The sequence below is a fragment of the Hylaeus anthracinus genome, unplaced genomic scaffold (genome assembly GCF_026225885.1).
Source record: "Hylaeus anthracinus isolate JK02 unplaced genomic scaffold, UHH_iyHylAnth1.0_haploid 0, whole genome shotgun sequence".
NCBI classification, from domain to species: Eukaryota; Metazoa; Arthropoda; class Insecta; order Hymenoptera; family Colletidae; genus Hylaeus; species Hylaeus anthracinus.
In genome coordinates this window covers 25,883,203-25,911,043 of record NW_026533254.1, presented here as the reverse complement: position 1 = coordinate 25,911,043, position 27,841 = coordinate 25,883,203, and the positions used below count along the sequence as shown (strand labels likewise).

The following is a 27,841-nucleotide window of genomic DNA, read 5'->3' as shown; positions in this document are numbered from 1 at the left end:
GACTAGGCAAGATTTTCGATGGCCAGTTCGGGGCCATTTATCGACGAACGATACTAGGAAAGTAATTTTATAAAATCATTCCAAGCGTTATTAAACGAATTAAAGTGGTTGGCTGTCGATGTTCCGTTTGATTATCTAACGACGTGCGATATAATCACAGTCGAAGAACAATAAACACAGTCAGATCGATCCGAATTATATCGCCGTTACGAGCGTCGCCCTTGAGCTGCCTTTTGTCTGGTTAAAAGCGCCGTGAGTCAAGCGTTATTATATACGCGTTCAGCTGGAGAAAATTACGTTTAACATTGCGATAATCGCGAACAAAGTCGGTCCGCGTCCTCGTCGAACTGGTTCCGCTAACGCGCAGCATCGAGGCTCGAGGAATTTGCATCCACGTGTCAAATCGTGCATCGTCGATCGGAAAACAAAATCGAAGCCACGCGGGATCCACCCACTCGACCGATTCCGGCGTAACGCGACTCGCATTCCCATTTCTCAAAAGATGAAAATCGCCGAGAAACGCTACTCCTGAGTCACGTTGCTCTCCAAACCTGCTTCGAAGGAAATTTCCACAAAATTGCGAATGATCGAATAAAAAAAAAAAAAAAAACGAAACTTTATGGGACTACTTGGGAATCCAAAAAAAAAAAATTCTAAATTGCATGGATGGCTCGGACTCCTCAAGGACTCTGGGAGGACTCGGGAATCTTCAAGCTTTTTTTTAGGGTTTATAATGAGATCGGATCGGAGACATCGGTCGAGAACTTGAAAAAATAATGACGAATAAATATTTCTACTTATATCAGAGTTATGGAAATAAATAATAAATTACTGAATACGGGGGCCAAGAATGAATTTCTACGACTGATAGAATCAGTCACATTTTACAATGGAACAAATAAAAATAAAAATAAGAACAAAAATTCCATTAGGTGAAGCTTCAGCTTTATGCGAAACGTAATTTTTTAATGTACGATCTTCAACAAAATTTATCTTGTCATCCGTTGTTATTTTAAATAAATTTGTGAATATAATTTCTACATAATATATTTATATAAACATATTATATACTTGATACGTCAGAAAATTCGATAGTCAAAACGCGTTAAACAAGATCTATCATCGATGACACCGTTTACCTGTTCCAGCTTCTCCTGTCGCGTGTGTCGCGTACCGACTCGTCCTTTCGAAGGATCTTCGACCACGGTGTCCTTCCTCCGATTTCCCTCGAATAACACCGAATCGATTCTGGATCGGGCCTCCGATGGACCGTTACGCGTAGGTCGCGAAAGAATTCGAACGGGAACTGTCAGATCGCGCTCGTATGGATCACGTATCCCGTCTACCAGGGAGGATCGCGTGCTCGACGTGCGTATCGATCAACGTCCACGACGCGACTGACTCACGCTTCGTCTGGTCTGCTCGTATTTACCGCATTTCTCTCTGCCTTTTCTTCTGTAGATCCGCGAAAGCGAACCGGGTCTGGACGGGTCGATACGGAAGGGTCGACTTCGTGATCCAGATATTGACTGATCACAATGGCCACGCGTGGGGAGGGTTATAAAGTTTCAAACCCCACGGATTTCCCGAGCGATTAGCTCGCTCGCAATCGCAGCTCGCACCCACTGGAGAGATACGGGGCTGCTTCGAGTGCAAACGTGCGGTTTGTTTTCATAGCTGACGACAGGAGCTTCCGAAGACGGATGGCTGGATTTCCCCGAGCATAGGTTTTTGGAACGTTGGTTATGTTTGCGTTTAATGAGTTGGCCGGGTAAAGCGACCAGACGTAGAATTTGCGTGTGTATTCGTGATAACGATTACGAATGGAAGTATCGTTTATGTTTAACGCTTTAACTGCCTTTTTACCATGGTAAACAATACTTTGTTATCTGTTATGTTATTATATTTAGTATTTATAGATGGTCGTGTATCTGCAACACCGACGGTTGCTGACGTCACCGAGGACTTCTGCGAACGGGGGATCGCGAACTTTCTCCAAAAGATGGGAAAACATTTTGGCAAACCTGATATTATCGAAATAGCATTGCATGCTCCCATTATTTAATTATGAAATACTATACGGGTATTAATAAGAGCAAGAAAACGATTCTAGTAGATAAAAGATAAAAGTAATAGTCTCTAGATAAAAGTAATGATATCATTGAATTTATTTACCAAACGCTACCAGTCGGTAAGGTGTTGGTTCACACTAATCGATGAGTCGGAATCGATTGATGTTCATCGGCCGATTCTAGAGAACGGTGATGTTTGTTTTTGATAGTTGACGCAGATTAAAGGGAAACCGTGGCGGATCGTGGGTTTTTCCCACGTGGGACTTTTTGAATTAAGTTTACGTTTGCCTATCGAACGCACCGATTTTCTGAAGCATAGAAACTTCTTAGGTTAGGTTAGGTTATGGTTTATTATAGTGTAGCCCTATCGGACCTCTTACACTTTTCCTGTAATACACATTTTGGTTTTACTTATGCTACGTATTATACATAAGAGAACATATCAGAAACAGTATTACTAAGAGCTCAATGATTACTATACAGGGTGTCCCAAAAGTCGGGGAGGAGCCGGAAATGGGGGGTAGCTGAGACGATTCTGAACAACAATTTCCTTTGCAAAAATGTCGGATGGGGCTTCGTTAAGGAGATATTAAGAGAAAACCTCGACCAATCAGAGCGCGCGTAGACCGTTGGAGCGGCCGCGGTAGCGAAGGCTACGGCGCTAGGTGGCAGCGTCAATGTCCTTCGATGCACATCGAGTCACTTGTTCGCGTACAAGCGCGGCCGCCAACGCGTAGCCTTCGCTACCGCGGCCGCTCCAACGGTCTACGCGCGCTCTGATTGGTCGGGGTTTTCGCTTAATATCTCCTTAACGAAGCCCCATCCGACATTTTTGCAAAGGAAATTGTTGTTCAGAATCGTCTCAGCTACCCTCCATTTCCGGCTCCTCCCCGACTTTTGGGACACCCTGTATAACGATTGCCGTAAAAATACGCTTTTCTCCTGTTGCAACCGATTCATTTAAATTCTCTTATCTACTCATTGTAACTTTGGATTTTATATACTAGCTTTTATTATAATCTCGTGATGCTACTGTTTTAATAAACAAATTTCTTTAACAAACCATACGCCACTTATACCGACGGTGACGCATCTAAGAACAAGCCACCGCAAACATCGTGCTATTATTTTTCTGGAGCATGCAATTTTCAAATATAGACGATACGATATTCTCAGATATGTGTTTCACTGATATCTATTTAAGCAGTGACGCGCCTAAGCAGGTGTAGGGGGTACGTTATCGTCGATGTTATCGAGTTATCAAAGAACGTATAAACCCCTACACTCTCCTCTATTGTATCAGGCACTGTAAGGTTGTATTAATATTTGCATCCCATTCTACTTAATCGCAAGTGAATCGAAAGAGGTTATTATCTTCCCACGACTGCCAAAATGACGTCCTGCGTGTCCGGAATCGGGCATCAATGAAATTTCCATGGTTGCGTGACTAATTACGCGCGCAACGGAAATTTACGAATAAACGGGCGATTATGCGGGTCCATCCAGCGTCATCGTCGGAACCGCGGATCACTTCTCCTCAATGGCAGGCGCCGATTTTTTATCGTGTCGACGCAACAGCTCTTTTGTTCGACGTTGAATCGATTCGACACGCACAATAGAAGCGCGTAGAAGCGATAAAGTCGGCAAAGAGGATGGTTGAGATCAATCAGGGAAAAGATCCTAATACTTTCTCTGCATGTTTCTCATAAAATATAGTAATTATAATCCTGAGACGCGGTAGCGTCTCGGCGCCAAGTACATGAAGAAAACATGGCGTTGGAGGTACCATGTATCTTTTACAGAAGAGATGGCCCATTCCAACCTAACCTGAAACTTCTTTCGTGAATATCTCAACACGCCTGCAATATTTTCTAAATATTTCGCGCCTGCATATTTCTCATGTAAACCGCATATAAGCTTTCGAATGAAACCAAAATCAATAAAATCGGTCCACGAACGACAGAGATATCGTAATATCATATCATGAATGTGTGTCAAAAACTGCAGCATTTTTCTTTTCCTCTAGCTATTCTGTAACTACCTATGTAAGTAACGTAGGAATCTGTTGGTAGAATTGCGACAGTGGCGCCATCGGTGAGAATACGCCAAAGCTTGTAGTGAACATACTTCCCGCTGTTGCTGATAGGTGGAGCCATAAACGCATTGGTGGCGCCATCCGGGGGAAAGCGCCCAAGCTTGTAGTGAATATAGTTTTCCTAGCGGTACTGTAAGATGGCGCCACAAATTCTTTATGGCGCCATCTATCATCAACAGCGGGAACTATGTTCGCTACAAGCTTGGGCGTATTCCCACCGATGGCGCCACTGTCGAATTTTGAAACTTTCACGTGTGGCCACTAGAGGGCTACAACAATTGTCGATATGTAGATACCATTGAAATTGATTATTATTGGATTTGTCTTGTCTTTTTTCAAGTAAAAATCTTGACTTGGCTATCAAATTAAACAGCGTTATATTCCATTGGAAAATATAGGAAGGAGAATCTAAAATTTTAGACATTTTCCAAGGTTAGGAATTAATCTTTAGCTATTTTACAGCAGAAGGATGTGTTTGACAGGCTCTCTATCGACATACACAGAGGGAGTGTCATATAAAATGCTTTCGTAATACCCCCACTACTGATCTCTTCCATAATAAATGGGAGAATGATCCTATATATTAGCGTTGTCAAGGCGCGTGATCGTGATCCATTTTCATTCCACCTGGACAGTCCAATGAAAAAACCGTAATACGAGACTCGTATAGAATCTGTACACGTACAATAATGTATGACCATTGTATCGTATAGCTAGCATAGAGAATTTGTACTAACTACAGATCGATGTCAGATTACATGCGAACTTCCATAAAGATTACCACCACACTTCCATAAACGTGTTTTGGAAACAGGTACCATGGATTATCGTAAATTCGGGTTATAAAAATAAGTTTTTTGTTTGTTACTGTGACGAAAGAAAATGATTGAAAAAGGGGGAGGTCAAATTTTGACCAATGGCAATGCTGTCTCCCCTCCCTTGCATTCAACAGCCGAGAAAGCAAAATCGATAAAGAAAACGTTAAACATTTTTTCTCCACTAATCGTTAATGGAATACAATTCTGGTTTTAACAAAATAATTCAACGTAGTTATTTAAAAACTCGTAGAAATGAATTTAACCTGGCACGAAAGTATTTCGAATAATTCGAATTTTTCAATATTTTAGACTCGATTCGAATTTCTCGAATGTTCTACATATTTCGATGTCACGTATTTCTGTTCCATACATTTATACGCTGTATGTATTCATTCAAACGTTATTTTTTTTATTCTCATTCTATCCTTTTCGTTTTCGCGATCATATACTCTGTTTATCATCAAATCTCCAATAATTATTCTTATAATTCGAACCCACGGAATATCTGACGCCATTTTAAGAATATTGATTTTACTTTTGCACAAAGAATGATTCAGCATTACAATACAAATAGCAACACAAAGTTTATCTGTGAGTTGTGCAAAACCATGGCAAGCATTGAAAACAAAATTGTATCGTAATACATCCTCGAAAACAGAATTTTGCTATATTTTGTATTCTTGTACAAGGAGCATTTCAAACAAAATGCAATATCGATTCGACGAGAAGATGCATACTACAAATATGCACATAAAAAAAAAACAAATTATTAAAAAGTTTCGATTCAGATAACAAAATTTCTATTTCTTTAAAGTTCGAAGAGTTTTCATTTAGTTTCTAAATTCAGACACGTTACAGAGTACAGTCAACCATTCCCGCAAGGCCTTCTCCCAATCTTTTTCTCGTTCGCTTCATGTACGGTTGCCTTTAGGATCGATATATATATCTCACTGCTAAATTCATTGATTCGTCCCGGGGCGCTCCCATTGGTCGGTACGTTTTCGTCACCTACGGTACAGAGGAATGGACCAATCGGCGCGTTCCTTTCGTCCGGTAATGCGCGTATATATTTAGAAGCGGAAACATTGCCCAGTCGCCCGTTTCCGTCTTCCTAGAGCTTGTCAGCCATTACAGCTCTGCTCGCCGGTTCTTGCAGGGTAAGTTCCTCCTCGTATTTCTGCCTCCTAAACACATGAATCTTCTCGTCGTTCTCTCCAGTATCGTTGCAAAAGTATCACATTCGTACGCGCAATTATCGTAGAAGATTTCTTAAGCGCGTATTCTTGATCGCAGGTGTAACTGATACAGCTGACATAGTTTCCGAAAAATCGAAGATTGTCCTTACGGAACTGGTAGCGTGTCCGGGAGCAGATACTTCCAAACGTTCGTCCAGATGTATAACAATAGTTTTTCCAATCATACCAGGTACGCGTTACTGAATTATAATCTTTTCTCACGTCGTATGTAACCGGGCAAGATGTTAACACGGTAAAACTGGGTGAATTCTTTCTTCTTTTTTTTTTTCTCTGCAACATCGTGTTCCTCCACCATTTTGTTCGTGGCTACTTTCGTCCGTTGTGAGTCTTTTTCTTTTTCTCCAAATGTTCCACTCTGTCGAAAACTAGAGATTTCGCGTTACTCGTTCAACCTATCGCTATTCGGAATTACGAAGAGATAAAATTTTTAGTACGCATCGTTGATTTTGCTTGGAAGTAAAGTTAACTGTACTATTGGGGGGAAAAAAATGGCGAACCGATTATTCAATAAAACGTTGCTGACAAGATATGGAAGTATTCGTGTAGCACGAGCAGGGTTTCTCGTACGTTTTATGCGTGACTGTAATAATATCTTGTTACATAGGATGAATTTGATATAAACTTGTGTGAATGTGATGTATTTTACGGATTGTCTATATTTAATTAAGTAACGTTATATATAGATAAATTGGAAATAGTTAACTTGCCAAAAGGAGCAGCATTTAAAAATTTTAAAAAAACTACCTCGAACGGTAATAGTATGTTACGTGTCTTCCTTAAATAGTATAGACAATTTGGTCAGCATTGTAAAATGATTTTATTTCTTAAAATTTTTTATATATAAATTCATGCATCGAAATTGAAAGCGTAAGTTTCATTGGAAATGGAGTTCCTTTATCTGTAAATTTCTCAAGCTTCCGGAACTTTCTATGGAAGTCGAGAATGTTCTAGATATTTTTCGTAGGTGTGTCCGGAATATTCCAAAACGAACTTGAGAATTACATCCAATATACTCAAAAATTCGATCTAAACTTCATTTCTATTAAAACTTTTTGTCACTTTTTAATTCGGTGCATGAAATTACATATGAAAATCAAACGAACATTGCTATCATTTGTCAGTTGTAATTCATAAAGCAAATGCGATCCGCGCTTCACTCTTACTGTTTTATTATCTGTTAATGCAGTTGCATTCCTCTTAATCTTTCCCTTCCAATATTGCATAAACAAAGGTAACTTAAAGTAGAAATTAACAAACAAAATTGAAAGATAAATTCAATTTATTAACATGTTGAGTGCTGTGGCAGACATCGGTGTTTCACACTTTGGCATCCAATGCTTACCGTTAACAAACTCTAATTCTTGTTCATTTCTGAATAACATTAACATCGTCAGGAAACTCTAGAATAATAAATACTATTTAAGTAGCGAATGTTTCTAGCGTTACATATTACTTTAAAAAGATTTTAGCAAAAGAAGTTTTGTTTAATAAAAAGATAGTTTGGCATGAATAGAAAGGCATGATCAATCACTCAGCACTCAATGTGTTAAAGGGCTGCCGGATTCCTGATACAATGTTCTTCTATCGATTAATAAAAGCTATTCAAATTATACTCCCAGCCATTTCTCTTTTTTTAATCGTTCAAATCTGGTAAATTCGAGATGGAATTTGGTAACCCTTTCAAAGTAGTCGAACAATTAAATCCAATATCGAGTACACAACACACGTTAGAAACATTTTGTGAAAATGATTGATTACAGGCCCAGAGGAAATCGAGATTCTAGCAGTCGCAACGGAGGTGGAACCTATTGGAATAGCCAACAGCAGTCGCAGAAGGATAAACCGGTTAAGAAACAAATCCAGAGAAGAACACCCGGAGATCTGTTGAAGAAACCCAGCTGGGACTTATCCAAGATGCCGGTGATCACGAAGAATTTGTACATCCCTCACATCAACGTGTTGAAGAGGTCCACCGATGAGGTTGCCAAGTACCATATCGGCAAAGAAATTACCGTCAAGGGCACCAACACACCGTCGCCGATCCAAGCGTTCGAAGAAAGCAACTTCCCAGATTACGTTATGGAAGAAATAAGGAAACAGGGTTTCGCGGAACCCACGGCAATCCAGGCACAGGGTTGGCCAATCGCGCTCAGCGGGCGTGATCTGGTTGGAATCGCCCAGACAGGATCTGGAAAAACTCTAGCTGTACGTATTTACCTATAATTCTCAATTTTTTATTCATCTGTCGTCTTGGATGTTATGAATTTGAAATGGTATGGTACGAAATTTTCATCAAACTTGTTGGACTTGATATTGAAATTTTGATAACTTACAGCAGTGTTTCTCAAACTCTGGTTCACCGATCATGAAGAATTTGTCTGTATGGAAAGGTCCATGGGAACGTGAAGTTTGAGAAACATTGTACGAAAAACACTGATTTTTAACAGTATCGATAAATACTGTTTGCATACTTATCGGTGTAATTATTCTTGAAAACAGAAAATCGATTAATCCATTGTCTGTTCGTGACCCACATGTGGAGCATTGTCTACGAGACCTCCACGCACCACATGTGATGCACTAATATTTTTTCAGAGCAGCAGCAAGACTAAAGGCGCATGCCTTTATGTACAAATACCTTCGACCTGCAATTGTAATTTACTAATTGATCATTTATTCGCTCATTTACGTTATCGTCGTTGCTGCTTAGAGAACTAATTGACGAAACGATCGCTTCTTTGCTTCCTTTAGTCGGTTTTAACACGTTTACATCCGAAATCAGAGAAGAAAATATATACCTTTACTTTTAATTGCTACTTTCGCGATTATATAATTTGCATGTGGTTAAAGGCATCGCTAACTTTCCATTTTTCACCAAGTCTACATTCTCATACGTATTGTAAGTTTCAGCGGGACAGTTGATGGGTTAATCAATGAATGCACAATTGCAGTTGCATGACGTTTTAATACTACCAAGCGATATGGAAATACACGCAATGTTTGGATATTTTAAAAGTTCCTTCGTGTTTCGTTACCATATGACCCACGCAACATGCTTTATTGAAACACCAATCGGGACATTGTTGCTTAGAGGGAAAGCTTCTTGGGCGCAAATCTGATTGGTAAACGAGGGTATGATTAAGTGATTAAGCTTGAAATACCCGAAAGCCAATGGTTATGGATTTCGTGGGGATATGGTTAATAGTTTACGAGATGTTTACTATTAAACTTTTGGCAGTCCTGTTTGTCTGCCGAAGTACAAGAATAGTTTCCAAGTAGGCGTAAGCGTTGGTAACTCGCTTCCTTACCGTGTCGCCATTTCTTTTTTTTTTTTATTTTTTATTTTATTTGTTTTGTTTTGTTTCGGCGCAGGTTCGAGCCTCGTCGGAGTAAACATTCGGACGAGCAAAAATGTCGATCTTGAAATACCTTTGCATAAGAAAAGTTACGTCTATACAAGGAAATAAGGAACTACATAATATCGCAGTACATATAGTTCCACTCGAGGTTCTATAACATTGCTAATTTTTGGAATATCGCCACGCTCCTTTTGCCATAATGTTTTCAAGACTTGAAAAGTTAACGAAATCATTTGCCCAGTTTAAAGTCCTACAACGTTGCTAGCTTTCCAAATTTCGCCATAAACCTTTCAGCATAATGTGTTCAAGACTCGCAATTTTAAGAGTAAAAAAAATTGATTTCTTTTATATTTAAACGTATCGAAAGTTTGTCGCGCGGTTGTTACGATACGCGTAGAGTGAAAAGAAGAAGAAAAAGAATCAGTTTTTTTTATCTCCAATCTAGAACCGTTGAATGAACGTTGTTGTGGGTGTTTTTCAGTATATATTACCAGCAACAGTACACATTAATAATCAACCACGTTTGAACCGAGGAGACGGTCCGATCGTATTGATTCTCGCTCCCACGAGAGAGTTAGCGCAGCAAATTCAAACCGTCGCTAGGGATTTCGGTTCGTCGTCGTGCATTCGCAACACATGCATCTTCGGCGGTTCGCCGAAAGGGCCGCAGGCTCGCGATTTGGAGCGCGGCGTCGAGATATGCATCGCGACGCCCGGCAGACTGATCGATTTCCTGGAGAAGGGGACGACGAACCTGCGCAGATGCACGTACCTGGTCCTGGACGAGGCCGACAGAATGCTGGACATGGGATTCGAGCCGCAGATACGAAAGATCATCGAGCAGATCAGGCCCGACAGGCAGGTGCTGATGTGGTCGGCCACCTGGCCTAAAGAGGTCCAGGCCCTCGCCGAGGACTTTCTTACGGACTACATACAGATCAACATTGGATCGTTGACGCTGGCTGCTAATCACAACATTCGGCAGATTATTGAAATCTGTCAGGAGCACGAGAAGGAAACGAAACTGTCCGGTCTCCTCAGGGAGATCGGCAAGGACCGTGGGAGCAAGATGATAATATTCGTCGAGACGAAGAAGAAAGTGGACGACATCACCAAGGCCATCAAACGAGAGGGCTGGCCGGCCATTTCTATCCACGGCGACAAGTCGCAGCCGGAGAGAGACTACGTTCTTTCAGAATTTCGAAACGGCAAGACGATGATCCTGGTGGCCACCGACGTGGCTGCACGCGGTTTGGACGTGGAAGACGTGAAATACGTAATAAACTTTGATTATCCTAACAGCTCCGAGGACTACATCCATCGCATAGGAAGAACCGGACGTTGCCAGAGCGCGGGCACCGCGTACGCTTACTTCACGCCCAACAACGCGAGACAGGCGAAGGAACTGATAGCTGTTTTGGAAGAAGCCGGCCAGGTGATAAACCCGCAGCTGGCCGACTTGGCGAACTCGATGAAGAACCAGTACGGCAAAGGCCGTCAGCGTTGGAGCCACTTCCGCTCGAACAAGGACAACTCGTCCGGAAGCCCCAGGAACAACACCAGTCCGATCTCGTCCAACAACTGGCAGAATCAGCACTCTCAGAACAGCCAGATGAACCACAATCCCAACAACCAGGACAGAACCGTTTCGCGGCAGCAGAACGGTTATCAGAACAACCGTCAGAGCAATTACCAGCCCAGTTACCAGCAGCAGCAGCAGCAACAGCAACAGCAGCAGCAACAACAACACCAGCAACACCGGCAGCAACAGCCCAACGCGTACGCCAACGGCTGTCAAACCAGCAACAGCAACTACCAACAACCCGGCTATCAGAACGCGAATATTCCCAGATACCACGGCAGAACGGGCGGCAGTTTCCAAGGTAGTCGCTACCATAACCGACAGAACACGTACAGCAGCAACCAAACCGGGGGACAAGGCGTGTACTCGATGCCACCTCCGTTCATGATGCCATCCAGCGGACACACCGATTCCGGGATGCAGAGCCTGGTGAACAACAAGTTCTTCCAGACGAACCGGCCACCGCCCAACACCGGCGCTTGTGCTTACCAGTCGATGGGCTACGGTCAGTTTCAAGCCGTGCCGCCGTACAGTTATCCTTACCCGCCTACACCGGTGCAGCAGTGACGCTTTTCGAGGTATAAGTCGGTAAGAGTGCAGGCTAAGTAAAGAGATCAATTTTTTCCTGTCTACATTGGACCCACTAATGTTTAAGGTTTGTGTAGAAGGTTGGGTCTCCTTTGAATATACGCGTAATGTAATGTTTCTTCTTTTCTTTGTCATTTATTATTTTCTGGAATGGTGCCACATCGACACGCAAAACTGTCAAAGAGAACGAATTGTTTCTGTTGTTCGTGGGGCCGTGACAACGGACAGAAACGAAAGAAAAATCAAAAGTAATAATTGTTTTATCGGGTGAAAAGCGAGCATACGTTGTTCAAGTTCATTGCGAAAGTAACGATTACAGAGGAAGAGAGAGCGAGAGAGATTTTTAATAGAAAAAGAAAAACAACAACAACAACACAAATTTAAACGTTGTGCATTATTAATCACCGCACGGCACATTCCAGTTGAGTTTTTTGAAGTAGTGGTAGTTGTTTAGCGATGGTACATTGATATAATCATTAATGGATGTAGACTATGACCAGATATGTAGGCTTATAACGTGGTCATATCTCTAATGAAAATAATAATTAATCTTCTTGCGAATAACTATGTAAACGACATTTAATGCTTTCCTGAAATGCACGAAACATATAGAAGGGGGGTGGGTTAAACGTTTTCATATTTGATAATTTATTTATATTTTGCATATATATATATATGTATGTACAGGCAATGCTCTTCAAAATGTAAGGCCTTTTGCATAAAAATTAAGCCGTACACCCGTTTTACAAAGCGCACGACGATAAATATCGAGAGATCGTGGTTCTTCGTTCCGTAAACGAGAGAACCATCCCGTGTGTTTCGTGTCTCTGATATAGGGGTGAAAGTAATCTCGTAAAGATTTTAAGAAAACAAAAAAAAAAAAAGAAACGTAAAAGTTAAAGTAAATAAAATAAAATAAAATTAGAGCACGTCGATGGAGGATATCCAGCATAATTATTATAGCGTACAAAAGCGAGTACTTTGAGGAAGGAAAACTTGGGGCTCTAGGGGACAACTTAAATTAAGCATGTAGTCACAATGGCTGTGTACCTCGGCGCAAAGTTTGATACCTTATTTTTATAATATATATCGAAAGTAATTTGTTGTTAAACCAACGAATGATTATACGAAGTAAAAAAAAAGAGAAACATTGTTGTTTGATGTTTATGCAATTGGCCACTGAGTGGTCTTGTCCTCGCGCGCCCGTTGACAAATGTAGGTACGCGCAGGCTGGCCGCGATCGAATGAATTTAGTTGTACCTGTTTTTTAGTTTCGCGCTCGTCGAAATTCTTGCTAATTTTTAGGGGAACGGTTACAAACTATCCGGGACACTTTCTATTGAAACGTTCAATTGCGCTAAACGTACCCAAATAAACGCGCGCGAATGATTATTGAATCGCGCGGCAAACGGTCCCACGATACCATGCTCGTTGCGCGAGGGATTACTTGAAAGCGACTCTCGAGGAAAATCTCAACGTGGATATATTTAAAAAAAAAAAAAAAAACCGATAATAATAATAATAATAAAATAACGAGACACGAGTTTTTGTTTTCGTGCCGTGGGCACGAAGCGTATATATTCGTCGACAAGCGCATATAGCAACTTTTTGCGGGCCTCCAGATTACTCTGTACACGTCACTACTCAAATAAATGACTAGTAGAAAGAGCTGAACAGAGAAGAATGCAAGACTCGAATACACTCGAGCAAGGACTCGTTTGCGAACGACATTATTGTGATAATTACATGTAAAGCTTTCGTGAAACGGTCTCACAGTTCGTTACTTAATTACGCACAGTAGACGGAAAAAAAGAGGGGAGAGAGAGAGAGAGAGAGAGGGTGAAAAATTCTAAGAAAACGTCGCGAGACAGTGCGTACGCACGCTACCGTTCTGGTCGGTTTCCCGAGCGCGTGTTTCACAGCGGATTCTGCTCGATGAGAAATTGAGGAACTTGTCGATTCGTTTCTAGGTTCACACGTAGTCTTTATGATTCTTCTTTCGCAGAGTCGATCACACGGAACTTTCGAAATATTAGGGTTCTCGCGGAGATGGTTAGACCGTTCGCGAATATTCTTCTCTTTGCCCTTTGGACATTGCGAATGCTTACGCTCCTACTGTGTTAATCTGACAGCACGCGTTGCGCGTCCGAGTGAATAGTGATATAATAATAGGATGCGTATGCTACGAGTATTGGAAAAACTCTGAATACTCATACATTGCGTACGCCCTCTGTTAAATCATCCCCCTGGCGAAGTCTTGATTGCCCGTACCAAAAGGAATATTAGGAAGGATTATAAACCATTCGAGATATTAACTGGGAACCAGAGGTGGCCGAGATCGCATTCGGGTAATAGTAAAAGCAGACACGTTACGTTGAACAGGAACGTTAACAGAAATTGATAGGATCGTTAGGGGAAAATGTAATCCGTCACGGTGACAATTGTCAGCGTTCATTGGATACGAATAATCGAGATTTTACTGTATTTAGAATTGACTGTGTTGTCGAAAATTGTTTCGCTACAATCAGATGCCACTTTATTCTCCTGTAGACAGTGACACGTGACGTAGGGAAACTTCCCTATTTGTTTCTAAAAGTACCTCTAACTAATCCGGAAGGAGCCTGAACACAATTTTTTCTTAGAATAGTATCGTTACACCACTGTCGTCGATCAATTTCCCATCAACGTTGTCAACCTATTAAACTCTATTAGAACATGTTACACGTTTTCTAACGTTAGTTACGACCCTCGGATTGCGCACTGTGTCCACGCGGATCGTTCAAATTCGTTTAACCCTTTCGGACGTACGCGAACACGATGCTTGAAAATCGATTTACGATCTGTAATACATATCCGCATCCGTGCGTTATATACAAACGTATAATTACTGTTCCGGGATCTTTTCCGATACAACATCTCGTACTGTACATTTATAAATTGTCGAAAAATTGCTCGCAGGTCCGAAAGGGTTGAGCCGAAAGTATCTTCCAGATGGGCGCAGTTAACATCCGAGTAGCCGCAGGAACCTCCAAACTTTAACCCTTTGAACATCGCCTGCGTCTCTTTTGCGAACAAACTCGGAAGATGGATATCTCGACATGCATATCTCGCTCGACGAGCATTCGGTATTACTCGAACGTACTTTTACGAACGTTTTACATCGTACACGGCTCGAAAACGGAAAACGTCGAACTCTGTAAGCGTACGACGCCCAAAGGGTTAATACTTTACGTAAATTTCTAACGGAACGTCCAACACACACACACACACACGCTCTTCGGTTCTCAGTGAAGCAAATGTTTCTCGAAAGTGCGTTTCGCATTTTTCTTTTCGTTGTAGAAGAAAGAAAGAAAAAAATTGATAGTGGGTGTACGCGTAGCTCTGTGATATGTAAGATGTAGCATATTTATAGATCTACCTATTGTGCATCATGATTAAAATAAGGAACGTATCTTATCAGTTTTATACGCGGTATACAAATCATGTGATCCTAACGACGTGTACTGCGAGCGCTCGCTGTTGTCTACTTTAGGGAAAGAGGAACAAAAGTCGTTGAAGAAAAAAACGAGACCAGTATTCCTTTCTTTGTGTTTTCGCCGTGCGAATTCGTCTTGTTGCCAGGCCGAAGACAGGTTGGAGAAGGAATCGAAGGATGAAACCGTGTATTTATTTCTGTTATTTAATTCACCATTCTCCTTCTCGATTATTTATGGGAAAATTTGAGTTTATCGTATAATATAGTCTATGACGAATTCATTTATTGAGCGAGTACAAATTGTAAACAGGATAACATTACTTTACTTTATCGCTTTTGTTCTGTGAATCCGTTCTGTATGTACGTTTGTCCGTTTCTTATGGTATAGTCTTCGAATATTTGCGTGTTTGTCGCCAACGGAGGAATCTTCATAAACGTTTAGTACCGCGCTGCTACTACATTCTCTTTTTGTTGATATCTTCGTTTTCTTTTCTTTATTCTTTTTTTCTTTCTTTTTTTTTTCTTTTGTATTCAGCGATCATAAATCTTGTGTTCATTCTTAATCTCTCGTACTAGATAGAAACACGGAGAACTCGTTAGACTAGGGTTCTCCCAAGCATACTAACTTACGTTTGGGAAGACGAGTCGTGTCTTCGCGAAACACTTCTTTCCTGCTAGTCGACAATTTTAGTTTGTATTATATTCCCTTTCGTTACTGCGTTACGAAACACCTTCACGATTGAATCTCCACGATAGTTTGTAACGTGGTCGGACGTCTTCGCTCGTTAACGCGATAATGTCCTCTCTAAAAAGAATCTTCTGTCCCGCGACCGTTACAAATCGAAGAAGAAGTTCGGTTCGAGGACAAACTCTGCACCATCGATGAACTCGGAACCGTCTTGGTCGATGCATTTCTCGTTGACTATCGTTTTCTCTCGGTTTTTCCCAACGACCATTGCGAACGTTTAACGAGTGGGGAATGAGCAGTTTCGACAAAATTCTTCTGACACCCCTTCTGTCTCAAAGGGTTCAAAAATATTCTCGCGTAGTTCTCGCGCTTGTATCAAGCACTGTCCAAGTCACGCTTGTTGTTCGGTTGAACGGATCTACTTGTATTTGTTTCGCGTCCTATCTCCGTTGCTTTCTTCGAAACACACCGAAACGAGAGAGAACAAGAACTAACGAAACGAGGTTCAAAGCGAATAATTGGCGCAGTTTTCCCGCTTTTACGCGTGCTGAAAAATCGTTGATGACTAAATAGCTTCGGGAACACGAGTACCTTTTTAATGATTAATGCTGAACGCTGTGATATCGCGTACATAAACATTTTTATTATTATAAACGTAAATGTGCATATTGTAATGTTAAAGAGTACTATTTCTCCTTTATATGTGAAGACTGAATCTCGCCAACTTATACACAAGTTTAGCAGCCGCAGATACGTTCGTATACTGTAGACTACAGAATAGACTATTTGTATATTATTAATTATAACAATATGTTTTACGTGGGTAGTGCCGTACGACGGTACACTATCATGTTAGTTCGATAACGGGTGCGTGTTCGTATCGTGCATTTTATTGAGAGCTAGTATTTCCGGTACACATCGTGACGAGAATAGTTTACACGAGTCCCGTTTCCTTTTGCAGTTTCGTCCAGTCCGATGGAGCTCGATCGTAGCTCGATTCGAAAGCGTTCAATTTTCATGGTTTTTTTTTTCCTTTTTTTTTTTCGACGATTGCTTGCCACGTTTGTTAGTTTTCGATTTAATTGTTGAATCGTTCGTGAAAAAAAAAGAAAAAAAAAAGAAGGGACGTTTACAACACCACAATCCGTTTCATGGTCGTTCCTATATTGCATTCTTCTTTGTAACGTGGATGGGTTGCAGCTTGAATTTTCGCTGATAATTTCAACAGCTTTTACCTTGATGCGCATTACGTTTGTTTCCTTTTTTTTTTTTTTTTTTGTTTGTTCCATTTGCGAAAAAGAAAATATGTTAACACTTTATTCGTGTAGTCACATGTGTGCATTGCCAAATCTGTTATTATTGTTTCTCGCGACCGTATCTCAGTCGTTATCCGTAAGTTGTTATCTTCCGTAGCTGGGGAAACGTGCTAAGAAATTGTTGATCATTTTTAACAACGATCAGACGATCGTACGAATAGTAACGAACGACGCGAAGATCAAAGTTAGGAGAACTAAAATTTCCAACATCTTATTTAAGCGCCGACGATATCGTACCGCGTCTTCTGATTTCTCGAATAAACGTGAACATTGTTTCACTTTTCTTTCCCTTCGACTTTATCGAGATGAATTTAGTTCTTTCTAATGTCAGACGTTAGACCGTTAATGTATATACGAATGTTTAACACTGCACACTGTACGACGACAAAATTAACTGTGCGAAGTTTTACGAAATCGTAGATTCAACGCAAGTTTATAACCGAAACGTTAATAATTTTATGTAACGCGTCTCACAATGATGGTACACAATTAAGCCTGGACTATTCGAAACGAAGAACGATGTCTTTATTCGATCTTAACCCGAGATCTTCGAATCGACATAACTCTTGTTCGTCTCACGTAAACTCTGACGATAATAAGTATATAAAAGCTCGCTCTGTCTGTTGAGTTCGTAAGTGGGTGAACAGATCAACGTTGTTTCTTGCGACTGTATACATTTTAGAAATTGATTTCGTAGTTTGTATGTTCGATTGCGCGAACATCGTAATGTTCATTAACCCTGCGCACGCCTGTTTTTATAATTATTGTATTCATATAGCGATATTTCGACTCGTACAATTACTTGTCTTGCGATGAGAGTAGTTGCGAAACGAACATTTCCTACATTTTTTGTGTACATCTTTCGCTCTTTCGCTAAGAACCGTATCACGACCGACCGAGAACAAAATCAATTGTACGAGATCCTAGCAGCGAAAGGGTCGAAGACGCAAAATTTCGAGTACGTACCACGCCTGGAAACGTCGGTACACGGGTTAATTCTTTCGCAGACGTTCGCACTTTTCCGCGATTGTTCTCCGAACGTTGTAGGATACGCATCCGTTGTACTTTGCGTGTGTATGCGCGTGTTACTTTTATTTTTATTTCTGCCCAGAACGCATTATATTTACGACCGAATATATAACCGAACGTATTTTTGGAGCGGCAGGTTGTTCGAGCTAATCTGCGCGAAGAATAAGAACTAATATTTCTGCGGAGATACGTAAACACGGCGAGACACGTATAAACAGCGAAAACGAGATTTTTCGAACGCGAAGCATCGAACCGATGTAAAGATTGTAATACGTATAGGAATTACATGATCACGGGGAAACGCAGTACAGCACGGTAGACTTCCTGTTGTTGTAATAGTTCATTTGTTGATGCATCTGTTCCAAACGCGCATTAGGAGGATAGAAAGAGAGAGAGAGTGAGAGTGAGAGAGAGAGAGAGAAGAAAGAGGAAGAAGAATGAGAAATGGGGTAGTTCGAAATACGCTGATAATGTAGTGTGCTAAAATTATAATGGGAAATATGAGAACGTAATGATTTAGTATACGTGATTTCAGGCGATTAAAAAGAGCAGAAATCGAGATATATCGGGTCGCCGGTGTCGGGAGGTGGTATACAATACGAAATATACGGAATACATGTATTTTGTCATTACGGCTTCATTGAGTCATCGCGCCTTACAATATGAAAGAGCTCGGCCAATGTCCAAGACGTGTATACAAGATTGCAAACAACACTCTTAGATTAAAAATAAACCGCTCCTTGGTCGTCCTCGGGTAAATTGAAACAAGCGTTTGCAAATTGTTTGAACTGCAGCAGAGAAGACGGCATACAACTGTATTCTATTCTTGATTAAGAGTATACAAGAGACACGTTAAGGGATATATACATTTACGTCAATTTTACCGCGCATGAACGCATTTATCAATTATTTATACATATGTATATAACATGTCTGTATATATTTATATATACACGCATTACTTTGAAGGAAAAATGTTCTTTCAGAAGATATGTAAATCATAGAATATTCTCTACAAGAAGAAGAAAGGAAAAAACGATCGCCTATCGCGTTATTAACAGATTCACTGCTGCCTTACATTCGATGATTTTATCTCGCTACCGACTGTGTAATAGAACGCGTTAAAGATATCGCAGAGTGTGATTGCCACGGTAAACTTTTGGCAGTGAATGCGTTAAAGACGACAAGCAATCTAGTCGGAATTGTTCTATCGTTAACTGTGCTCCTCGATGAGTTTAACGGATATCGCATCGAAACGAACATCTTTTTTATGGTAAAAGAATATTCGAATCTTAAACGTAACGATGTACAATGCAACACTCTACGTTTGCTATCGTCGTAACGTTACTTCGGATCTACGTTACTTTCCGACACACTAGGAAAAAAGTAAACGAAAAATCTTTGCTACTATGCACAGAAAACAAATGTTAACTTCGGCGTGAACCATGTTATTCCAAAGCGATATTTCACGAATACAGAAAGATCAGTATTAAGATAACGCAAAAATGTTGCACGGAAACATCGTTAGAGTTTTCTTTTTCCTGTATTCTTTTTCTTTTTTTTTTTTTTTTTTTTTATCATCATCTCTTTCCATGGATGAATCGAATAACGCGAATGAATTTGTTTCCCGATCGTGTAAGCCGTTTTACTGCAGTACCAATAGTTTCTTACGACCAAAGAGAGGTATCGTGACAGTGGCTTGTTTTATTTCTTCTTTTTCTTTTTTCTTTTTTCTTTTTGACCATGACATGAATTTATCAAAAGGCGGAAAACTAAATTGAAGTATGCGTGGTGCGAATATATATTTCACTGCAATCTTCAGTGAGAGATAGGAAACAAGTGACGTTTGTTGAAAGTGTGTTAGAATTAATTGATTATTTTACGAATCGCTCCTGTTTAATCACACTTATGATTTTCCCGATAAGAAGAAGAGCATACACAAATTATTTATATAAGGCAGCGTACAAGTCGAACGAATAATGGCGTAAACGATGTCAAGTAACACATCTATATTCAGATTCTCTTCTGTAGGTTTCATTAAAGTGCATTTCTTGTATGTTACACAGTATTATGGTAGAATATAAGAAAATAAATATTGCAATAGTAATCTGTTTATATCGATCGCTTTCCAGAGTCCGTTCCCGTGTTTGTTTGTTTTTGTTTTTTTTTTTTTTTGCTGTTACAAAAAAAAATACTGTTACGTTAGTTTTCCCATTTGTTTCATTTAATACATCGATGTATGATAACAAGTTTCGTATCTACCGAGTTCTTTATCTCGAGATAAATTAACGTTATGTGTCGTTATGTCATGTTTCTTTCAGTTTCTTTTTCTTCTTCGAAGATCAGTATATTTTTTACTACTTTCGAAGAGGACCTAAAGACGGAGATCGAACATGTCGAAGATTATGCTTGCGTAGATTAATTGTAAGTTACCCAAATGTATGTTTCGTTTACTTCAATTTCGTTACAAATAATTGATTTCACTTTACGAATAAAATATAAAGTATCGTTAATATCCTAGCACGTTTATAAATTAGAAACGATAGAAGCAGTATCGGTGTTAGAGTCGTCAAAAAATGACGCGAAAAATAGTAAAAAAATATCGCCGATGATGTTCGTATCGGACGCCATATTGGATTTCTCACTACCGAGGATACTACCCCTCAGAATTTCAGAAAGTTCGATACGTGTTCAAACATGTAATTTCATTTCTCATTTCATTTGTTTCTTTATAAAGTATTAGCCCATCTGAACTGATTACATTGTTCGTACTATATAGTTTATCATCTTTGGTGTGTCTATAATATTACAAAATATAATCAACATTCTTATCAAATCCAGCTCTTATACTTGTAACATTTTCTTACAACTAGGTATCGCATTTGGATTTACGTTCTTAACTTATCCTTAAACATTATTGCCTGCTTATTTTATTACAATACCGTTAGCATTTGTTATCCTGAAATTCTAGTACGTTTTCAGTCTTTATTCGACATTTCGATATATCTTACTCTGTAAAGATACTCTGAATCATGCTTTTTAATTTTTTATAACTAAAAGTAGTTATTTACGATTATTTAAGAGTCAGTGAAACCAATTATCGGTAAATCGGATTTTATATATTCCAAGAGCGAGGAAGAAAACTTTCTATCGGCTTTCTCTTTCGAATTGCTGCGCTCACAGCGCTGGCGTGGCGCGTCGGGTAGCCGAGAACACCCGATTCAGCCCGATCGCGGCCGATCGTTCAGTATGGCGACCAGTAGCGACGATTTCGCTTGAAGCTGCGTCAGACATCGTAAAATTACTCCAGTTTCGTATATTTTGTACACATCGGTATCGTATTCTTTGTTAATTCAACTCTATGCACCGAAGTTTAAACAAATTGGTTTTTATAAATGGTGACGCCGATTATAATATCATCGGATAATGTTACGATTCTTGGTTTCGAATGTGCTCACATTTCTATATCGTAATAAACATAACCTATCACGAGAATGTGAGCTTCGAACGTTCAAGTCATGAATAACAGCAATATAATATAAATCGAATCCGTATTAAGTAGTGCGGATATAATTCTTTCGTTTATACTTATCGAAACGGTTTGTTAAGAAACGGTGAATTGGTTAACCGAAAAGTTGTGCGAACGTACAGGAAACATGAAAAGCAGTAAGTAATATTTCGTTATCGATATCATTCCAATGTTTTCTTTAAGTATTTTCACATGCTGTTTAAAATATTTATTTATTTATTTATTTATTTATTTATTTATTTATTTGTAACGTATTAGATTCAGACGAAAGCGATCAAAATGATGATCAAATTATGGAGGGTAAGGAAACCTACCAAAGCTACTTGAACGAAAGGCACAGTAGAAAAAGGACACACGATGCCTCGGTTGACGAAAGTTCAGATTTATCGGATTACTCTGAAAATTTTGATGAAAAGGACGAAGCAAAGTTCACTTCGCACAACATGTATCAGGACTTGTCGTGTCAACAGGATTCAGGCGACGAATGTAGCAGCCTAAATATGGAGACTAAGCATACGGAAGACAGAGTGTCTAATTCTAACGACGAAGCAAAAGAATCGAGCACATCGCGATCAGTGTACGAAGACACTTATCATCCTTACCATAAACGACGGAAAATTTGTAGAACAAAACAGACAGACGATGATACTACCGATGAAGACAAAAGTAACGATACAAAGGAACAATTGAAAAAGGAACCCGCGAGTGTCTTTGGAGAAGACAAAGGTCAAAGAATGATGAGGTTGATGGGGTATACGCAAGGTCACGGTCTTGGAAAAAATAAGCAAGGCCGTCTAGAACCCGTTCAAGCATCCAAACAGCACGGTCGTAGAGGGCTCGGGCATCAAGTTCCTGGACTCGAAGCTGCGAGTCTGCAATGGAATCCCGAGGAAGAAGAGATATCAGCTATAGAACCCATAGAATGTTTAGCCAATCCGCACACTGAGTTACCGAGTTGCGAAGAACTGGAAAGTTGGTTGCAACTGGGACCTAAAAAGCTTGTCGTAGACACCAAGACTCCGTTTTGTAGCGAGGATATAGTTATGAACATAATTAATTCAAAAACAGTATTTGATAATTTGGACAGCGTTGAAATGCGTCGCGCGAGAACGCGTAGCAATCCTTACGAAACTATTCGCGGCTCGATCTTCTTGAATCGTGCTGCTGTCAAAATGGCAAACATGGATAAAGCTTTCGATTTTATGTTTACCAGTCCAAAATGTCTGCAAAATAACGAACTGCTCTACTTCGCGGATGTATGCGCTGGACCGGGTGGTTTCAGCGAGTACGTTCTATGGAGGAGAAAATGGCACGCCAAAGGATTTGGTTTCACTTTGAAAAACGAAAACGACTTCAAGTTAGCAGACTTTTACGCGGGTCCTTGCGAAACGTTTCATCCGTATTACGGCCCGAAAGACAACGGCGATGTCTTCGATCCTTCTAATCAAGAAGCTTTCAGAGAGCTCATAATGACGCATACCAACAACGAAGGGGTACATTTCATGATGTCCGACGGTGGATTTTCAGTGGAAGGTCAAGAGAATCTACAGGAGATTCTCTCGAAACAATTATATCTCTGTCAATGTTTAGTAGCGTTGATGATCGTTCGAACAAAGGGTCATTTCGTCACTAAACTGTTCGACGTTTTCACTCCCTTTAGCGCGGGTTTAGTTTATTTAATGTATCGCTGTTTCGAGGAAGTGTGCATATTCAAACCGAACTCCTCCAGACCAGCGAATTCGGAACGTTATTTAATATGTAAAAGGAAACGGGAGAATACAGAAGTCGTCGAGCAATACCTGAAACGCGTTAATCGTTTACTTTTAGAAAATGACGAGAATAACGACGTTACGGAATTGGTAGCGTTGGAGGAATTAGAAAGGGAAGAGCGATTCATAAAATATTTACGAGAATCGAATGATATTTTAGGAAGGAAGCAAATAATTGGACTCCGAAAAATAGCTGCGTTTTGCGAGAATAGTACGCTCGTCGAATCGAAACAAGCTGATATGCGTAGAGAATGCCTTAAATATTGGAAACTTCCAGAAGAAGGTAGAACGGTACCGAGATACATGAAACCTCAGGATAAATTAAAGGCTCTTTTAAAAAATGCTACTTCGTTTCTCTCCAAGAGCGCAACGAAATTGACGTTAGATAATATACATAAGACGATATTGAATCAGCCGTACGATTGGTTTTGTATGCCCTGTGGTACTGGATCCACCGATGAAAATAAGAACGCCACGTTTTATCTGGGAATGGGAAGAAGTAAAGTATATCGTTACGTAAGAGGTAGTTGGGATCGCGTCAGCGATGTCACCTTAGAATTACCACCAGATACACTCGTATACGGCGAAGTTGTCTATGAAATGAAAAATGAGTCCAAGCATCAGCACAAAGTACTAGCGTTACACATTATAGATGCTTATTTCTTGGGCCAAGAAGACGTCAGTCAAAAATACTTGAGGGACAGGTAACGATAAATTAATTCTAACGAATATTTTAGTCTATAAAGAATTACTGTTTCATATAAAACTTTTTACAGGCACGAGCTCACGAAGAAATTTTGTCAAGCTTTATGGAAGCCAGACGGAAATAGACACGCTCGTATACGTACCAAAGAATTGATCCTTGTCGTGCCAAACATGCGCGAAAAATTACAAGTAACGCAACGTATCATGAAGAATAATCGAACAGCTTGGGTATACGAATTCGCGGAAATGCCTTTAGCCAGCCACAGTTCTATTAACAGAAACGGTTCCGATAAACCGTACTTTATACTAAATAGTATACTTTTTTTGAAAAGTACCGCTGCTCCTTGGAATCGATATTTTAGTAAGACACATTCCAGGACGTATGTTTTTCATCCGAAAACTAGACAGAATAAATTCGACTTGCAGAGACCTGCCGCGGCTGAGGCAGGTTTTGTCGAAACGTTTGATAATCGTGTTATTTGGTACTGGCCTAACGACGAAACGGTTACTATGGACATCGTTACGCTACATATTAGCGAGAAATGTCACAATCATGAATTGTCTTCGGTAGACTATTAAAAATGCAATATATAACAAAATTGACTACATGTATATATTTGTAAATACATATGATACTGTATGTACGCGTATAATATAATTCAATCGATACAACTAATACAACGAATACAACTGATTCTAGATAGAAATATACAAACGGTATAACTTATTTCTAGTAAGTACAATTAAATATTCATTTGTGGCGGCAGCGCCCATGATAGGATCAGTTCCCGGACCTAAATCTACGATCCATTGTTTGCCAATTTGATCGTCAAGTTTAGGCTTTTTATATAAGAATATATATCTCATGTGTTCCAGTATAACTACATACGAACCATCTGAAATTATAGTAAGTTAAATCTTGCAACAAAATCGAAATATATCTACGTAGTAATTTATATACCGACCAGCTGGGGAGACGCAAAACATTTTATTACTTTTGCTAGCTTGGACATAACCAAAACCAGGAAACGTATAGTGATGTTTTATATCCCAATGAATATCATCCCCTTCACCAGTAATCCATAAACAACCGTCGTTGTCGTGTCTGAGAAATATCGCTTGGCCAGTTTGCGTTTTGTGCGTGAGTAATATATGATTACTCATTCCAAGCATAGCCAAATGTGTATTTTCTTGAGTGGAGAGATTAATTCTTTGTAAGAAATTATCTTTTCCTTCGAGGTCGCACTCTTCGAGTTGTTCAGCATTGAACCCTACGCAAGGTTGACCTTCTAATTTACCGTCTGCTTGATCTGTACATAAATGAGCCAACCTGAATTAAAAAAAGAAAAAAAGAAAAAAAAATTAAAGCTAATCCAATATTTTTAGAAAACTTGAGAGAGTACATCCTGTGTGAGTACCAATTAATTATATTTAGAAAGCATACCTGGAATGAATTTCAGCAGCCAATGTTTCATTAGGCAAGCATTCACCACCTGTATCACCCTTAATTAATTCGCTCCACATCAAACCACTTTCTTGTTTAACCAATTCAAGTCTACACGTATCCTGTTCGTATTTCCATGTTGTTAACTTTTCATCTAATCTATGTTGGCATTGGCCTTGTATCAGTACATTATCCTTCATTGTTACTGATAGTTCTAACGGTGTTACGCGTACTTTGACTTCGCTTTGGTGTTCCTTTTCTACTTTAATCCAGACCGTCAACGAATCCGCATCTTGCGACCAGCAATATTTCGGAATTTTTCTTTCGCTCGATTTTCGTAAATCCTTTTTATTATCAACAAACTCTTGTACTTTCGGACATTCAAATGTGATATAATCCTGACAAATGGAATGTAAATATTTGCCATTATCTTCTATATATACATATTCAACAGCACCTTTTACTTTTAAAGATTCTTTACTTCGAAGCTCGAATGATTCGTTTTCACTTCCTATATTTTTCCGATCGTATGTTAATAACAAGAGGTTTGTGAATTTTTTTTCACCTGTACTTTTGATATTACATATTGCAATAATAATAGTAGACGCTGTATCTATACAGCGTACATCTAATATAATTCCAGGCTCTCCACCACTTAGAGTAAAAGCTTCCGTGTGATCTTCGGTTTTCATTATTAACAATTTTAAACAATCTCCACCATCGGAGACTGCAATAACATCATTATTAGCAAATGCAATCGATGGGTTGTATAACAGATTTTGTACATTTTCTTTAGAATCGTGCATCGAGTACTTTTGTTCCAAGGTACCGTTGTACTTAAATTGCCAAATTAACCAATTTCTATCGATAAACCAACACGACATGTCGTGTGGATTCATAAACAAATGATTGTGAAATGCAAATAATCGAGTTTCCAAAAAGGAGTCTCGATTTGAGGGTAACGATAATCTCATTACATCTGTAAATTTTTCAGAAACGATAACGTTACATTAAACGACTATAACTTTTTTCGTTAAACTCACCTGCTTTTAAGTCTATCTCAGAAGTTATTGGAAACTTTCCAGCGGAATATTGATATTTCTCGAATTTCGAGTTTATCAGATTTTTCTCTGGACGTAATTCAACAATTTTCGTCATTTTCTCTCTTTATTTCTACTCGCAATACTCGAATTGACAAATAAAAGAAACACTAAGACGAAAATTATTATTTTCCAATAATGAATTTTCTTTGCATTATCGAGTGAAATTTGGTTTCACCAAATTATTTTCTCATCTTTTCCCGTATACAAAATTAATGAAAATTAATTTGAAATAGTTCGAATTGTTTACTATTTTTTTTTGGTTATGTATGATATCTGTCAAGTGTACTAATAAATTAATTCGTTTATTGGCTCACAGATGAAATCTATACAGCCATGTTAAACGCTAGCATACGATCTTGATAATTATTTATTTAAACAGATGTTAAAAGGAATCATTTCTATCGATAACAAAACAATTCAATTTTGCATACAAATTTGTATACGCGTTCGATTCACGGACACGGAAATGGATAGTGGCGCCATCGTTGGGAAATAAGTACATAATTAATTCGATTCTTTGCGTTATAACACTATAATATATTAGTTAATATGTCAAATTTATCATTTGTATGAATATTTATTTAATTTAACAATAATTATCAATTCTTCACTAAGTGTCGCCATCTAACGACGAGAGTGGGAACTATCTCCACTACAAGCTTGGGCGCTTTCTCACCGATGTTAAATAATAAGTGTATAAAATAATAAAATGGTTAGCGCATATGTAATTATGACAAATTTATCAATTTTATGAATAGTTATTTAATAATTATTCAGAAACTTGCATTATGTATATTACACCACTTTAGCGATCCCGTGGTACCCTAGCTATAAGGAGGTCAAGTTCTGTCCAGTGGACCCCAACAAATATGTAAAGAAATGTAATGTAAATGTAAATAATAAATGTAATTAATATAGGAAATTAAGGATTGATGCAAAAAGAGTCCTGTAAAATTTGCAAGTTGTCGCGCTCACAGAGCGGCTCAGTGAGCAGTGGCCTTCCTGGATGTCAC

The 27,841-nt window shown here is 39.3% G+C and overlaps 4 protein-coding genes and 1 long non-coding RNA gene across 8 annotated transcripts in view; 3 read left to right on the top strand and 2 right to left on the bottom strand.

The window, feature by feature from the left end:
* Positions 1 to 1,280, bottom strand: part of LOC128893330 (leukocyte elastase inhibitor) — an 8,038-nt gene extending 6,758 nt beyond the window's left edge. For both annotated transcript variants that reach the window (XM_054154225.1, XM_054154231.1), the window contains exon 1: positions 1,140 to 1,280. The gene's annotated coding sequence lies outside the window, so the exon portion shown is untranslated. The remainder of the gene's footprint in view (positions 1 to 1,139) is intronic.
* The window catches only part of LOC128893387 (uncharacterized), a 4,748-nt gene extending 3,460 nt beyond the window's left edge, over positions 1 to 1,288 (top strand). For both annotated transcript variants that reach the window (XR_008461318.1, XR_008461317.1), the window contains exon 3: positions 1,149 to 1,288. This is a non-coding gene — a long non-coding RNA (uncharacterized LOC128893387). The remainder of the gene's footprint in view (positions 1 to 1,148) is intronic.
* Positions 1,289 to 6,025: 4,737 nt separating this feature from the next.
* LOC128891037 (uncharacterized) lies at positions 6,026 to 20,385 on the top strand. 2 transcript variants are annotated; one of them, XM_054150190.1, is made up of 4 exons: positions 6,061 to 6,142; positions 6,279 to 6,410; positions 8,002 to 8,446; positions 10,082 to 20,385. In XM_054150190.1, the coding sequence occupies exons 2-4, from the start codon at positions 6,379 to 6,381 to the stop codon at positions 11,747 to 11,749; spliced, it is 2,145 nt and encodes a 714-aa protein (XP_054006165.1). In that variant the 5' UTR covers positions 6,061 to 6,142; positions 6,279 to 6,378; the 3' UTR covers positions 11,750 to 20,385. The 2 variants fall into 2 exon arrangements, with proteins under 2 accessions (XP_054006174.1, XP_054006165.1); XM_054150199.1 differs by lacking the exon at positions 6,279 to 6,410 and having other exon boundaries at positions 6,026 to 6,142.
* Positions 20,386 to 21,510: 1,125 nt separating this feature from the next.
* LOC128891021 (cap-specific mRNA (nucleoside-2'-O-)-methyltransferase 1) lies at positions 21,511 to 24,860 on the top strand. Its single transcript, XM_054150154.1, has 3 exons — positions 21,511 to 21,944; positions 22,066 to 24,280; positions 24,353 to 24,860. Exons 1-3 carry the CDS (start codon positions 21,935 to 21,937, stop codon positions 24,858 to 24,860), a joined length of 2,733 nt encoding a protein of 910 aa, XP_054006129.1. The 5' UTR covers positions 21,511 to 21,934.
* A 12-nt stretch (positions 24,861 to 24,872) lies between these two features.
* On the bottom strand, positions 24,873 to 27,280 carry LOC128891047 (nudC domain-containing protein 1). The gene is made up of 4 exons (XM_054150213.1): positions 26,769 to 27,280; positions 25,726 to 26,704; positions 25,247 to 25,611; positions 24,873 to 25,177 (listed from the first exon to the last, which is right to left on the bottom strand). The coding sequence occupies exons 1-4, from the start codon at positions 26,881 to 26,883 to the stop codon at positions 24,978 to 24,980; spliced, it is 1,659 nt and encodes a 552-aa protein (XP_054006188.1). The 5' UTR covers positions 26,884 to 27,280; the 3' UTR covers positions 24,873 to 24,977.
* Positions 27,281 to 27,841: the final 561 nt, after the last annotated feature.